The following is a 15,970-nucleotide window of genomic DNA, read 5'->3' as shown; positions in this document are numbered from 1 at the left end:
TGATAGCTAACACACAATGCCAAAGCCAATAGCTCTCGCATAGGCAAAACCTATTGGTTTTGCCACTGCTTGTTGTAAATCTGTTTGAGATACTAGCTAACCAAATCATTTGATTTCGCGTGTGTCCTTGAATTAAAATGCATGAAGTATTCCAACAGTTTCAGGTCTGGCACACTACACAGGAACATTAGTTCTCCACAGAACATCATGTACAGGCCAAAGAGGGAACTCTGTGCTGCTGCCTCACAGCTCTCTTATGAATGGAGATGGGGACGCCCTTAACCCATCAAGCAGTAAAAGAAGCTGGACTACAGCCTTCTGCATATCCTGCCATGTTAGTTGGCAAGGCGATAGCTATGTGCTAACGGTTAACAAGGAACAAAAAAAGCTTCTGCTGCAAATAAGGGGATCACAAATTGAGATGTGGATTACCGCTAATAAGCACTCCAATTAGAAACCCCTTGTGCATAAAAAGCAGCTACAGTTCCAAGCGCAGGCCAACACTATCCTTTGAATTGTTTTTCTGATACCAATAAAGTCTCCCCATCACCATAAATTTAAATCTTGAAGAAACCTTTTCCACACTCCGTGACGCCTAACTGATAATTGTATTTATGGGTTATTTAGACAAATAAGATGAAAAGGCAGCTAAACAGGAAAAAAATAGAAGCACGCTAAGGTGTAATGTATGTGGCTGATAAGAGACACCAGCTTGAGGATATAATTAAGTAATATGCATTCTTGCCATCCGTACTAAACATTACATTCTCTGTGCAGGTTCCCCTAAAATGCATAGAGTTGAGACCCAGCAGGGCATGAAGGGTGAGACTGAAAATAATCTAGAAGAGAAAATGATCTGCCTTCCCAGCTAAAATCATGGGGCATCTCTGTAGATGTCGACCATTGTGATGAAATGCTGATTTTGGTATAATAGAGTAAGACCCAAGACATTCACAGTTAAGTTATTTTCTTATTTCACAATGCAAAGTCACTTACTGAAACATATAACAGAAAAGGAACCACTTTGAAAGAGTTTACTGACCAGAAGTCAGAAACAGAAAGTCTATTTATTAGAAATAGCATCTCTACCATCTTGGAACACGAGGTCCAAATGGGGGATGTATAGGCAACAGTTAGTTTTGGAGGAATTATGACACCACCATAGGCAAGAAGCTGGGTGCAGTTCTTTGGATGATGATACTTTGATGGACTAGTGAATGCAGGCCCTATAGCAAAGGCCAAGATCTCACTAAAGCCGCTGCTGCAGTAAGAGAAATTAAAGCTACTTCCACACGTGTTGGCACTTTGAGTAGGTGCCAAAATGGTGGCTCAAAAAAGTGCATCATGACATTCAATAGCAGATTTCAATGTCATTTCGGATTTGTATCTTGAACAGTGGCCAAAGAAGTGATGCAACTATTTCAGGCATAAAATAAAAAACGAAATAAACAACATTTAATATGAAGAAGACTTGGAACACAAATTGTGCAAATCACATTAAAACAAGACTGCAAAAGAAACAATGCCACAAAAATACAATCCTTGCAATAAAAGGACAACCAACTAAAAGTTTTCCTTGATTGTTTCATGCAATTTGGGAAGCTATCACCCAAAAGCTTTGGTAAACAGAACTCTAAACTTTAAGGAGTTTGAGATGTGCTCAAGAATGCACAGCTAACCAACAATGGCACGGGAGACCGTAGCAGATCAGAATTATCATACTGCACTGCGCCATTTTATTTAGCACCCTCATTTTGTGTCACACTGCCCCCAGTTCGAGGTGCCAGCTTCCAAACCAATCTTTCATTTATGTCAGTCAGCTCTTCAGGTTACTCAACCTACTCGAAGACCGTAAAGTACCTATAAAACAAGGTAATAAGCAACATCCCAACTCTATCATTAGCCTATGGCTCTTATCATTCTTTGCTCCTATACTTGCATCCTGGTTACACATGAGAATATCTTTGAATCTCGGAGAGCAAAACGAAGGGATGGTACGCTTCCTCTGCTGGGCTGGGAAAGTAGCGACAAGGCAAAGCATATCAGCAGGTCATTGAAATGACAAAAAGCAAGAGCTGCTGGGAGAGGTAGCATTTCAGGACCTTGAGTGTTGGGCTGCAGAGAATGTGCTTTTTGTTCCCTTCTCGGATGGAGCTTCATGTGATCAATGCTGTGCCACTGTGGCTGTCTGCAGATGATGGAGCCTGGCAGGACCTGGGACCCGAGGGAAATTTGTTTAATGTAAGAATGTTCCATCACACAACGGGACCTCTGTTTGCGGAGGTAACAGGCAACCTGGGCAACCCCCATGGGTATCCCCAGGCCTGGCAGACAAAGCATACCTTCATTAGCTCAGAGTGTCCAAATACCGGCTGCTGCCCTGTTCTCACAATAGCACCGATACAATCGTCCTATTTAGAAACCATTAGCTCTCAGATAAGAAAGCATGCTCTCCATATTTTACCAACAGTCCCACCAGCAACAATGGCATAAACATTTCAGTATGCTAACGAACGTAGCAGGTGGCATTGGAGACTTTCTAAGAACCCGTCAGCAACCTATTGGAGTCTGTTATGTCCCTCCCCCACCACCTCTTCAAAAGTTGGTCATGAGTTATGGAAAATCCCAACGCCTGCCACTACCTTTGCCTCAATTGCCCAGACTCACCAAGGGACTGTATCGACCTACCCTACCTCCGGCAAGCCTTGTACAAACTCATAATTACCTCTTTTAACACAATTTCCTAGGACTCAACGGTCCATTTAAAGACCTTCCCTCCTGTTACAAAAACATTCACAGGATGAACCTTTCATATTGCCCCTACAGATGGGTTGCCTCCCCCCCACCCGTAGCGGACACCTATGTCTGTGCTACCTCACAGATTTCCTTACCACAATAGATTAACACAGGCAGTGCAAACTTGGTACTACAGGGAGATTCATCCACAATAACTACTATTGTCCCAGCGCGCCCTGTTATATAACATTTTTACTCATGTTAGGTCCCCCTAAAGCCGACTGCATTTATAAATAAGTCTGCTTTTACTATTTTAACTCTTTCAGCTGTTTTGTTCCTGTAGGTTAGGTGTGCAGACAATTAACATTTAAAATAAAAAATTCTAATGGTTGTTCCCACCAGTCCTCTTTTATTTCAACAGTTTGCCATGCTCTCCTTTTTAGGCCTTGCCTGAGCCAGCGCACATGCTCTGCGAGACATTTAGTAAGGGTTTTAAAATTTGGAACACACGCTCGTGCTTTTGTTTTCTTCACCCGCTATTGGCCTTTGCATGCGTCTTTCTAAGAAAGACAACACGCAATTGGACAAAGGCGGGTGCATGTCCCGCCTTCTCTCTGCCCTGGCCTAATGTCCGCGGGAGCGAGCGCTGCTTTTCTCCCTCGTCATGGCTCATTAAGCAAAGCGTGCACTTTCAGCTCCAAACGATGTCGCTTTCCCTTTTGCATACCACGCTGGTTTTATTTATTTATTTACTAGAGCGCCGTAATGCCTTTCTGCACAGAAAACCCCTCCCACCTCCCAAAAATCAACCAGAGCGATGCTGTGGCTTATTTCTTTTCTTTGTGAGCCACTTTCACTGCAGGCACGACGTATTTATTTTTATTAACGGAGCATTGCGCTTTAATGCGCTTTAAATTTTAAATGCAGTACTGGGCTGTACAGAGCCCTCATTGCTGTGCGTGCGCTACATGAACGGATATTTGTTTGTTGTGTAGTACTGGGCTGTACAGAGCCCTCATTGCTGTGCGCGCGCTACATGAACGGATATTTGTTTGTTGTGTAGTAGGCAGTACTGAACTGTACAGAGCCCTCATTGCTGTGGGTGCGCTATATGAACAGATATAATAGGCTCTTGCTCTACAAGGTCTGCTGGCTGTTTGTTTTGCAAATTCATACAGAGCAAACTGAACTCAAGAGTAGTAGAGCCCTTTAAAAGACACCCAGTTACATTACACCAGAGCACATTCCACAGTAACACATTGCCTTTTCGAAGACACAGGAGATTAACTAATTTGCCCGAAATCACACATTGGTAAGCCAACGCCGTGACTCTTACAACACCAGCTTCCGCATGCGATCATCATGCGTGATTAATCAATTAATCACACAAGATCATCATGCATGATTAATCAATGAATCTCCCCATGGTCCCCCTGTTTACTATAAACGGGGTGCTAAGGAACATTCACATGCGCTATAAGAAGGGACCACCCCATTAAATCTATTTTGTGTTCTATCTACTCGCCGTTTTTTGCTCTCCCATGTGCCCCCTTTGAGATCCTCCTCTCCATCCGCATTCTGCCAGCACCCTCCTACCCAATAGTCGTCCACCACCACCACGTCCAACACCACCACCACGTCCATCATCACCACCACGCCCACCACCATGTCCACCACCACCATGTCCACCACCACCATGTCCACCACCACCATGTCCACCACCACCATGTCCACCACCACCATGTCCACCACCACCATGTCCACCACCACCATGTCCACCACCACCATGTCCACCACCACCACGTCCACCACCACGTCCACCACCACCAAATCCAGCACCACGCCCACCACCACCAAGTCCACCACCACCAAGTCCACCACCACCATGTCCACCACCACCATGTCCACCACCACCACGTCCACCACCACCACGTCCACAACCACCACGTCCACAACCACCACGTCCACAACCACCACGTCCACAACTACCACCACCAAGTCCACCACTACCACCACCACGCCCACCACTACCACCACCACGTCCACCACTACCACCACCACCATGTCCACCACCACGTCCACCACCACCATGTCCACCACCATGTCCACCACCACTACCACGTCCACCACCACGTCCACCACCACTACAACGTCCACCACCACGTCCACCACCACCACCACGTCCACCACCACCACCACGTCCACCACCACTTCCACGTACACCACCACCACGTCATCCACCACCACCACCACGTCATCCACCACCACGTCATCCACCACAACCACCGCGTCATCCACCACCACCACCGCGTCATCCACCACCGCGTCATCCACCACCACCACCGCGTCATCCACCACCACCGCGTCATCCACCACCACCGCGTCATCCACCACCACCGCGTCATCCACCACCACCACGTCAACGTCATCCACCACGTCATCCACCACCACCACGTCATCCACCACCACTACCACGTCATCCACCACCACCACGTCCACCACCACCACCACCACGTCCACCACCACCACCACGTCCACCACCACCACCACGTCCACCACCACCACCACGTCCACCACCACCACCACCACCACCACGTCCACCACCACCACGTGTGACAGGTAAAGTGTCACTGGAGGGCAGGGGTAACAGGAGTGTCAACCCCGGCTGTACATGGGACATTTAAGGATGCATTGGGTGCAAGAAGACGGGAATAGGGGTTAGAAGTATTACACCCGACCCAAGATACATTTTGAAGAGGCGCAATGTCACAGGGGCTCCTGTAAAAGCACTCGCAGCATCTCTACCTCACAGTGGCATACCTGCACGAGCCACTCACTCAAAATAAGCATTGGCATAGCCAATTGGTCTCGCCTTTGGGACCTTATAGGTGTTTAGCCATGCAACACTTGATGTTGTTGCACCAAGGATATTGTGCTGGATAACTAAACACTTATATGGTCCCAAAGACGAGACCTATTGGCTATGCTAATGCTTGTTACTCCATTAGCCACATTCTCTTACTGCTTCCAAGTAATTTTTTGCTACCTCCGCTTTCTCATGTGCAATGTGGTATGAAATTAACAATCAATGATTTCAGAAATTTCATTAGCGAATGCTTTTCCTCAAGTAATAGACCTATACCAGTGGTCTCCAAATCTCTTAATTGAGAACCCACCTTTGCCTAAAATAATGCTAAACAATGTTGAGATTTTCTTCTTACAAGTTCACTTAGTCAAAATGAACACAAGCATCTGTTCACATAACCATCTTGCCGCTGGAATGTTTTGCACTGAACTGTAGCACCCATGCAGTTCTCTATTGCTGAACTTCATGTGCTCCACAGGGTTGCAATTGCGCTAGCTTTTACCCTGCCCTGGAAGCTAGAAATTCCTTAGCCCATGTGTCATCTTAGCTTTGCCTGCCCCCTCTGGCAAAAAGGCATGGTCTTTATACGGCCTTGCCTACTTCGATCTCTTACCAGTACCAAAAATGCAGTCCCAACATAACTCCTGGCTATTATGTGTGCTAATAGGACGCCGTCCATTTTTGCTTGCTTCTACATATTCTTAGAGTATACGGATGAACCGGACTCTCTTTCCACTCTTTTGTTTCACATGGTTTCTGCAGTGCTGACTTCATTACCTCCTCTCATGTCTCTGCTTGTTCAAGTATTTGTCTAGAGAATTCTTCGCTTAATCTACCATTAACAGTTTGAATTAATGGTTTTCTGGGAGTATCATAGTGGGATCCCATAAAAAAAATTCTTTCAGTGATTAATGTAGCCTCTTATTTCTGTACAGATTGTGTTGGGGTAGAGTCTAATTTAGCTTGTAGTATAAGAAACAACCTTAACCATTTGGGCAATCTGGTTTATATCAGTAATATCAATTATTAGTTAAAAGGATTCAAAGCACTTCAATTTCTAATGGAGCTTAGTTTCCATGTCATACCATCCAGGCCCCTCTGGCCCTCTGCTCAGTAACTCTAGTATTGTCTGAAGGGACTTCACCTAACCAGGCACCATACAACACCATAGTACCATTTCTTGTCTTGTTTTATACAAAACCAGTAATTCAACAAAAATCCTCTCCTAATCTGATTTGCTCTTGGATTCACAAAAATACAGTGTCAAGTCAATAGGATGTTCCCTTCTAACATGCCTCCTTTTTAGGTCTCGCTAGGGTAAGGCTGCGCGCATGCGCAGTCTCGCTGGCGAGACTTAGCGTTGACAGGGTAAATGGGCATTAAGCCCCGCCCCTCTTTCCCATTGGCCGGCGTCACAGTTTATGGTAAACGGCGGCCAGCCATTGGGAAAGAGGTGCCGGTGACGTTTTCGCTTGGCTTTTCGAGCCGTCCCATTTGGACGGCCTCGCCTGCTTTGCGTTGGTCGCAAAAGGTTTCTTATCTTTATGGGGCCAAACACATGGCCCCATAAAGACAAGAAACCTTTTGGCAGGCGAGGCCACGGCAGAAAAAGCCAAACGAAAACGTCATGGCGAGCGCTTGTGTTTATATGCGCTCGAGCCATGCTGTGCATTCTACATTCCAGGTTGTGAATCGTAAAGTTTACCACACGTGCTGCTGCTACAGAGTGTGAGGTGAGGGGGGGGCAGGGTGCAGTGGGCCTTGGGAGGGATGAGGTGCCGTTGCCCAGGGGAGAGGGTGGGAGAGATATGTGGGGCAGCTGGCGAGGTTAATATCAACTGAAATGGTAACAAGCATTGGCATAGCCAATAGGTCTCGCCTTTGGGACCTTATAAGTGTTTAGCCATGCAACAGTTGCATAACTAAATACTTATAAGGTCCCAAAAGCGAGACCTATTGGCTATGCAAAGCGGCCCTGCGGCCGTGAAAGTGATCGCGATCACTATCAAACATGAAAGTGAAAGTAATCGCAGTAAAGTGCGGCGCGCGCGCCCGCGCACATGCACTGTGGCTCTAGGCTGGCCTGGTAGCACTTTTTGGGGCCCTCTCAATAAGTCTCGCCAGCCCAGCGCATGCGCTGGGTCAGGCGAGACCTAATAAACGGCAAGACCGTTATGGGGCATTAATAAAGTGCTAAGGAAAATAGTTGCAGGATATTTCCGAGTATTGGTGTATTCGCCTAGCTCACCTTTCACCGATTGTGGCTCGTCTGGCGAGGTCCCCGCCCGAGGGTGGATTTCCTCCTCAAGGCACATTTGTGGGGATGGGTGTATTGGTGATGGAGCCACCAGGTGGCTGTGATCTGTGGAGGTCAGCGTGGGCATGGGCTGCCTGGTTGCCGATCTAGCGTTGTGGTCGCCTAGACTTTCGTGATGGGTGCAAGAAATTAAAGGACGGAGCAAAATTGGGGGGGGGGGGGGGGTGAATAACCGTGGGAGCAGGCGGAGTTTGAGGGAAGGGGGGGGGGGGGGGCCAGACGGGAGTTTATTTTATGCGTTTTTATATAACGCGGACTTTACCCGAAGGGGTCAGGCTGCCATCGGACGGAGTGGCGAAGGTGTTGTTCTGGGGTGTGGGCGGAGTGGGATGGTTGGGTGAAGGAAGCGGGGTCGATCGGCTGAGGGTAGGAGGGGGTCATTGTGGGTTTTGGGGGTCAGAGTGCTGCGTGGGAGGGTGCGGGATGGGGCGTGAAGGGGAGGTGGGCGTTCCTCGGCGGGTCGGGTATGCGCAAAGGCTGGGAGGAGGCTTGGCGGCAGTTTGAGCACCATTCAGAGAGGATGGATGTTTTTGCCGGGCTGGGCTCGGCCTGCTGGCATGTGGCTAGCTGTGGAGGATAAGGGGCAGTACGGAGGATTTGATGTGGGACATCCGGAGTGTTGCCGCTGGTTTGGATGGGTGGGTGATGTGTGAAAGTCGCATGGCACCTGGGGGGGTTGGTTGCAGGAGTAGCGGTTGGGAGGGGGGACTGTTTCTCGGAGGGCTGCAGGCTCACTGTGGAGGTTGCGAAAGGAGGATCGGAATCTTATTAAGCAGGTAATAAGAGGCGGGATCGGGACCCCAGGGGGAGCGACGGGCCTTGTGGGCGGGACGGACGACTTTGGGCCGGTGGGATGGGGTGCGGTTTTCGGTGTGGACGGGCAGCCGGGTGTCCTGGGCTGGTTGTTAGATGTCCAGGGAGGCGGACTTTGTCCGGGTGTGGCGCAGCGGGTGGTCCCGATACAGAATGACGCACATTGATTGGGGTTGGAGGGGGACGAAGGCGTGCTGGGGGGAGGGGTGGGAGCAGGGGGCACTGGGGAGAGGCAGCGTCGGCCCTCATTACATGTTGAAGGGAGGTGCCATGGGCACAGACAAGGTGTACAGCACCTGGAGGCTAATTACATCTGGGTTTCTCCCCTCCCACTATCCTCATTTCTCTGCGGCCTCAGGTGGAAGGGGTAGGGTGGGCTTCCGAGGAATCCCTCAGCATTCCTGCCACATCTGGAAGTGGAGGAGTATGGGGGTTTGCAGTGCCAGGCACTGGTGGGCGCTACACCCACGGCTGGGGAGTGCAGCGTTTAGGCCCCGGGTGACTAGGGGTGAAGCACTGTCTGGGGAGGGATGAGGAGGCGCTATACAGGGAGCAATGTCTTCGGATTATAGAGGTCCCTCGGGGGCGGGTGATAGGAAGAACACACTGGGAGGTTGATGCAGTCCTGGGGTGGAGGAGAAGGCGAACCTTTCCTTATTTAAGAAGCACATCTAGACATTGGAGGTTTGTGCCCCATCTCAGGGTGCATTTTGTACATTTATTCCCATTATCCCTGGTTCAACAACATGCTCGTGGATGCCATGTCAACTCTGTATCTATGTCAATATTCTTTATGACACAGACATGTCAAGCAAAGTAGCCCGCTGAGTTGGGGAGCTGATGAAATGTATCTCTGGGTGTTATAACTCCATAGGTCTGCTCATGGCCTCACCTTCAAGGTGCTGTTTGATTCTGACTTAAGTCCCGAGTGAGAGGGCAGTGGTTGGGGGCTTCCCGTGTTTCTGCTGGGGGGCATTGTACTGTGAAGTTATGGAGCACAATGTTGGGTGTGAATGGGCAGTCAATTATTCGATCTCTGCGTGATTTAAAACACATTCACACAGTCACGTGAACAAATATGCCTTGGTGACAGCACAATGGGCATGCAGCTATATCGTGACTTGTTGTCTAACATGGGGAGGTTCATAGAGTCACTAGAGGATTATGAGGAATCTGCTGTGAAAGTGATGGAAGAGCACTGATGTGGAATCCCACACTCCTGTGGTGTTTAGGCCCTATGAGGAGTGCGCACGGACCCAGATACAGCTAACATTTAAAAAGCTTCTGGCAGGCATCTGTGAAGGCCATAACCCCCCGACCCCTGGGGATTGTAAACATCACGGGGCCTTCATGTCAAGCTCAAAGACCTCATAATAAATCAGGTCTTATCTCCGGGAAACTCATTCCTTAGCTGCCCTCTAGGCAGGGACAGGAAGGCAGGATTATGGTTCTAGCACGAGACAAGCATTTGCAATGCAATGGGCCTCGCATTTAAGCGAGTTTAAACTATTGGCATTGTAAATAACAATGCCGTTTATTTATCTTTTAAAAACAAATATAAAAGGCATTGCAATTTGCAATGTGAATAGCTCAAACTTTAGTACATGCTAGACCTATTGCATTTTTAATGCTTGTTACCCTTTCTAGCAAGTGCTCTTTTATCATGCTGGGAGGATGTGAAACATTTTTTTTTGATCTAGTGAACTGGAGGAATCAATTCAGTTCCGCTTGAATATCTTGGGCAGTACCCCGCAACAATTATCTTTGGTCACTAGAGACGATGGTCAGGTGTTAACAAGGGACCAGGGCTCAGTCGAGGCTCACATTCTTTTTACATCCATGAATGGCATGTAGTGCTGTTGGTGCACATTCTGCAAACTTTTCCTAGAGCACTCACCTGCGGGGAACCTCCTCCTGAGGCAGATCCAAATGGTATCGGATGAAAAATCTCTCAGAGTCCTCTCTCTCACCATCAGTGACTGTACTTCCATTCAATTTGGAGACACAAGGTAATCTGCAAAGTCACACCAGAAAGAGAGATTGAGACATTTTGGCAAATGTGTACACTGAACTTGAACATGAACAGCAGAGCTACATTCAAAGGCCACACAAGGATAATTCACAGTGACAGAGCCTCTTGCACTACACCACTCTACTTCTGATGCAGGACACATCAATGACATTACATAACTTCATCCAGAGTGCACACATCCATCCAAAAACACACCAAGATGCGAAACAAATAACATTCCACCAAACAGAAACCACCATAACAACCAGCTGATACTTAACAAACAGTGGGAAATAGCTCCCTGTGCAGAATTTGTTGCAACCATGTGCGGACAGACAAAACCTCCCTAAATTCAAAGGAGTATCCAAAATAGTTTAAATTTCAAGGGTTGTCTACCAAACTCTAACCCTGTTGATGTGGTTTTCCTTTCTATGGTACACATGCATATGTCTTCCAAAATTTAAGAATAGCATCTTTCAGCTGGCCACTAACTTTACAACATACACTAAACCGATGTGCCCCAACATAAAACCCTTTACATAGGATACCAGGACATTTACATACAACTACGTTGACAACACAGCATTGACACCAACAAGATTCAAGATTAGTATAAGATTCAGGGTTAGGATTAGGGTGAAATAAGGGACAGGATTAGTCTTTGTGTCGTGGGAAAGTTAAGATTAGGTTTAGGAATCAGTAGGAGTTTGAGGACAGTTCACAGTAACGATTTGGGGTTAGGCTTAGGGGAAAAGGCACCTCCAGGTTAGGCTCAATGATAGGTTTATAGTTAGAGTCGGGTTCAGAACTAGAGAAAGGCTTATGATTAAGGTTAAACTTATGGTAAACTTTAGGGTTATGCTTAGACTTTGATTTGGAGTTAGGGTAAGGGCAAGAGCTGGGGTTAGGCTCAAGTTTAGGCTTCAGCTTTACATAGGAGACTGCATTTTCGGTTACTTATCAGGCAATGGCTAGGGTTAAGTTTCAGGTTAGGGTAAGGTTTAGTTTCATGTTAAGGTATATTGACAGGTTTAGATCTATGCATGCCGTGGGTTTAAGGGCAGCTTAAGTTCTAAGGAAAGACTTTAGTTTAGGCTTAGTGTTAAGGTAGTGTTATGATATAAGCATACATTTCGGATTTACGTTAGCAATACAATATGCTAATGGAGGGGTATGGGTAAGTTTAGACACAGGGCTGATGGAGAGGTATTATCAAGGAAGTGGTGTTGACTTAGAGGCTTAACACATTATATGCATACTTGGTTGGCAGTTTAGTTTGATGGTGTGGCTTGTATAGAATGGTAGTTTGAGGTCATGGTTTTCAATCTAGTGGCATACATCACTGACATCAAAGCTAGGTTCCATAATCGTGATCAATTATGTAAGAGAAATTAGCATTTTGAAGTAATTGCAGGATTACCGAAAGGAACAACATCCTTGAAATATGGTGTGGTTCCAAGCTTGGGCTGCCAATTTTTTTCTGCAGAAGCACTGAGCAATCATGATTAGAGAAAAGTAAACTGCCAATTTGATACTTTTTCAAAGCTTTTTAATTAGCCAAAAGGATATAAGAGAGGCTCTAAATCATCAACATCTAGGGATGCAATTTACTCCAAACACAAAGCTTTCATTTTGCATCAGTTTATCCTAGACGTCAGGACTGCTATAAACCATAAACTTGGTGGGAATACCTCCAGGTGTGATTAGACCTTGGTTAGAAAACAGCAGCAGTTTGAAGAAAACCCTTTGCTGTTAAACTGGAGAGGGGCAAGCAGAGATCCCAGATGTTGTCTGTGAAAATGACGTTAGTGAATTGTGATAGCGTGGGTGGGAAAAAATATTCTTAAAAACTCAGAAACTAGTATTTACGAGTCAGTAAGGGCAGCAAGGATACCGCTGTAGTTAAGGAATAGCAGATTAAGCGCCCACTGACAAATCAGCTGTGAACCAATGCAGGGGTTATGGCGTTGGAGAGGAAATCCAGTGAATCTCGGGTATCTATGTATCAGCCAACACAACAGAGCTATTTTCAACAAATAGTCGATTAGGTAGCAGGCTGTGCATTTTTTCAAGTACCCTCTGGTTATCTCTAAATCCCCTGCACTGATGGAATCCAAATATCATTAGGGCAAGTTACTAGACATGTACTGGGCAATGTATTCACAAATGTATTCACAACCGAGGCTGTAAGCCACAACAGGCTTCTTTTGGTGGGTGATCAAAAGAAATTCATAAAACAAAAGTAGCACACTCAAAGGAATAGAAACAACAATGGAAATGAAAGAAACACATGCACAGCATAGATAAACGCCAGGAATGGCCCTTACATGTAGACATTACTAAAGGTCAACACTGCTTCACAATATTGGTAATAAAAAGAAAGACTTTAGTGTCAGAAACCATTAAATTTGCGGTGATCCAAAATTACTGGAAGCCTAAATCAACAAAGCTCACAAACGAGTACAGCGAAATGGGTTAATACATTTCTCACCTTGCCCTTACATACGAAAATATAGCTGCACAACAAATTTGTGTCACAAACATAGGGAGAGAAGGCTCATTTCTGTGCTTCTTTAGAAAATACAATCCTCTGACAATTATTACTCAATGGGAATGATATATTTGCACTTTTTAGCATACACGTTGTTACATGTGCTACTGTGATGAACGAGAAAAATATGCACAAAAACAGGTCTAGCTACATTTACATGTTTCACTCTGGGTAACAATTGAGGGCCAGAACAGTATGTTTTTATCAAGGTGCCACAAAATTCTCTATGAGTTTCTGGCTGCTTTCTTCTCCTCCGTGTATGGTAGTGGAAGCCATTTGATGATGGAGGTCAGGTTGAGTGAGATTTATCCATGCTGATGAAAATGTCCTGTGACTGTTTCTTTTATATCCAACCTGAAGAGACATAATTAAAAACAAAGTGCCTGATTTAGAGTTTGGCGATGGGTTACTCCGTCACATATGTGATGGGTAGCCCACTGCCATATTACAAGTGCCATTGGATATATGACACTTAATATGGCGGACCCCTGTTCTGCCTTCGACTGTGTTGAAGGCAGATCAGGGGTCGAACAATATCAGGAGAAAGGGGTCACGTTCATCTGTGGTCAAAAGGGTGCTCTCTACAAAGTATAATGTTGCGGTCTACAAAGTATAACGTAGATCTATGTTGCACCATGATACGAAGCTGGACTGGCAGTAATGTAGAAGCTGTTTAGCATTACCTTGATCTTGGAGATGAATGTTAACTGTTTTTACAATACACTTGCAGATAAATGGCAGGTGAGTGATGGACCTGTAGTTGGCAAGGCCCAGGTGTAGTTTTGTTTATGAGCGGGTTGATCGTGCGTTAAGAGCTTTTAAGAAGCAGAGTAGGCATTTTATAGCCTAATACTGGTTAGGTTTCTGCATAAATGATTATCATTTTTTCTAAATTTTCTGGAAGTTTTATATTTAATGCTAATCGTTATTGTCATTCTTTCTCACCCCCCATCACTTTTGAGACAGTAGTTTTGCAGCTGTTCCCCCAAGTTTTGTTCAGTCCCCTCTGTCTGGAACGATGCAAATGGAGGTGGTGGGTGCTGCTTCCCACTATATATGTTTATTTAATGTCTGATTAAAATTATTTGTTTTTTCTATATAAATATATCTTTAACTCTTAATTAATTTAGAGTATTTTTCTGATTCTTCCCAAGACAGAGCTCTTGTTTAATAAAACTTAAGATAGATACGTTGTTGATCCAGGCGCCTAATCTGTCTCTTGATTATGTCTTAAAATTGAAAGTCACTGAGTGCCACAGGCGTTTCCTTCTCGCTCATAACAGAAAAAGGATGGGGTAATTGGTTTTTGTCATAAGTTGTTAAATGTTGAAATAATTGCACAGAAAAATAATTCTGATGCAAAATGAATTTTATTGGACCTTAAAGTTGATAATGTTCCCATTTTTATTTACTCTTTGTATGAGTTGTATTAACTTTACAAACATTTTCACCAAAGGTATGGTAGAAAAAAAACTAGAATGTTGTTCTCAAAATGGAAAGGTTTTAAACAGCAGAATGATGTGAAATTACCTGACTTTTACCTGATCTCTCAGCTTTTATTCATCCTCAGTCAGGTTTTGGTTAATTGGTCCACAAGATTCAGAGCCACCAAAAAAGTTTAATCTAAAACACCATACATTTTGGGCAATATGCACCTGTAGGGCTGGATTAGGATGTCGATCGGAGTTGCCTCCGACCGACATCCATGCGGTTTTGGAACCGACCGAACTTAGATCGGCAATCCGCAACCGAAATTACGATGTGACTGCACATAGTGCAGTCACAGACTCCCATTTCTCTATGGAAGCGTGTGCGGCTGTCCGATACTGGCCACAGAACAAGCTCCCATTGAGAAATGGGAGTCACTGTAAATCCCTGCACCATGTGGCAGGCACCATCACACGGTGCAGGGAATTGCAGAGGGGCACTATAGGTGCCCCTTCGGCCCCCAACTGGAGGCCACGGATAAAGAGGGGCCCTGCTAGTGGCCCCCAAAACCACTTTGACTGGCTTTCCAAGTCATAAAGCCCGAAAAGGAAAGCCTGTCATAAACTGACATCATAATCCCAACGGCGTAAACACCGTCCGCTTGGGATTAAGTGGCTGTTCCGACTGGGCAACGAGCTCCTTGAGCCCACTGGAAGCAAGCCGGATTGACTGGCTAATTTCAAATCCACCTGCCGTTATTGTAATACGGCCGTCCAATTTGAAACCTTTGATGTCGGTCGGAAAGCCTCCGACCTGCGGTCAGTGGTTTTCTGACCGACATCCAAAGTAGGTCCTTATTATTGCTTGCAGATTACTTTCACCAACACTTAAATTCAGTTTGTCAGAGAAAACAATAATACTACAATTCAACAATGTTATAACAAAAGGACAATGAGTAAGAATATAATTATTTGCTGGCAAAAATGGAACACAGGCCTAGAATGGTTTCCCCAAGTATTTAAGATCTGCTACCCTTTACACAACTAAGGGAAATCTATGCATTCCCCCTCTGCTTTCTAAAGCATTCTAGAATAATTGAGGCTGCAAAAGGTGGCCATATTTAAGGTTTGTGGAAAAAGCAGACATTGCTTGCAGTTCCTTTTCAATAAATGTCCTCATCCCGCAAAGGATTCCATAAAATACAATTGGTTATTGTCTCATGAGGATATTCATGACAAAACAAAAACT

The 15,970-nt window shown here is 45.6% G+C and overlaps 1 protein-coding gene across 3 annotated transcripts in view; it reads right to left on the bottom strand.

Moving 5' to 3' along the window:
• TBCEL (tubulin folding cofactor E like) overlaps positions 1–15,970 on the bottom strand; it is a 262,263-nt gene that overhangs the window by 17,088 nt on the left and 229,205 nt on the right. For all 3 annotated transcript variants that reach the window (XM_085645968.1, XM_085645969.1, XM_085645967.1), the window contains exon 7: positions 10,630–10,746. In XM_085645968.1, coding sequence (XP_085502094.1) covers positions 10,630–10,746 — 117 coding nt within the window. The remainder of the gene's footprint in view (positions 1–10,629; positions 10,747–15,970) is intronic.

The sequence above is a fragment of the Triturus cristatus genome, chromosome 3_1 (assembly GCF_964204655.1).
Source record: "Triturus cristatus chromosome 3_1, aTriCri1.1, whole genome shotgun sequence".
Lineage (NCBI taxonomy): Eukaryota > Metazoa > Chordata > Amphibia > Caudata > Salamandridae > Triturus > Triturus cristatus.
This window is presented reverse-complemented; position numbering and strand designations above follow the sequence as displayed.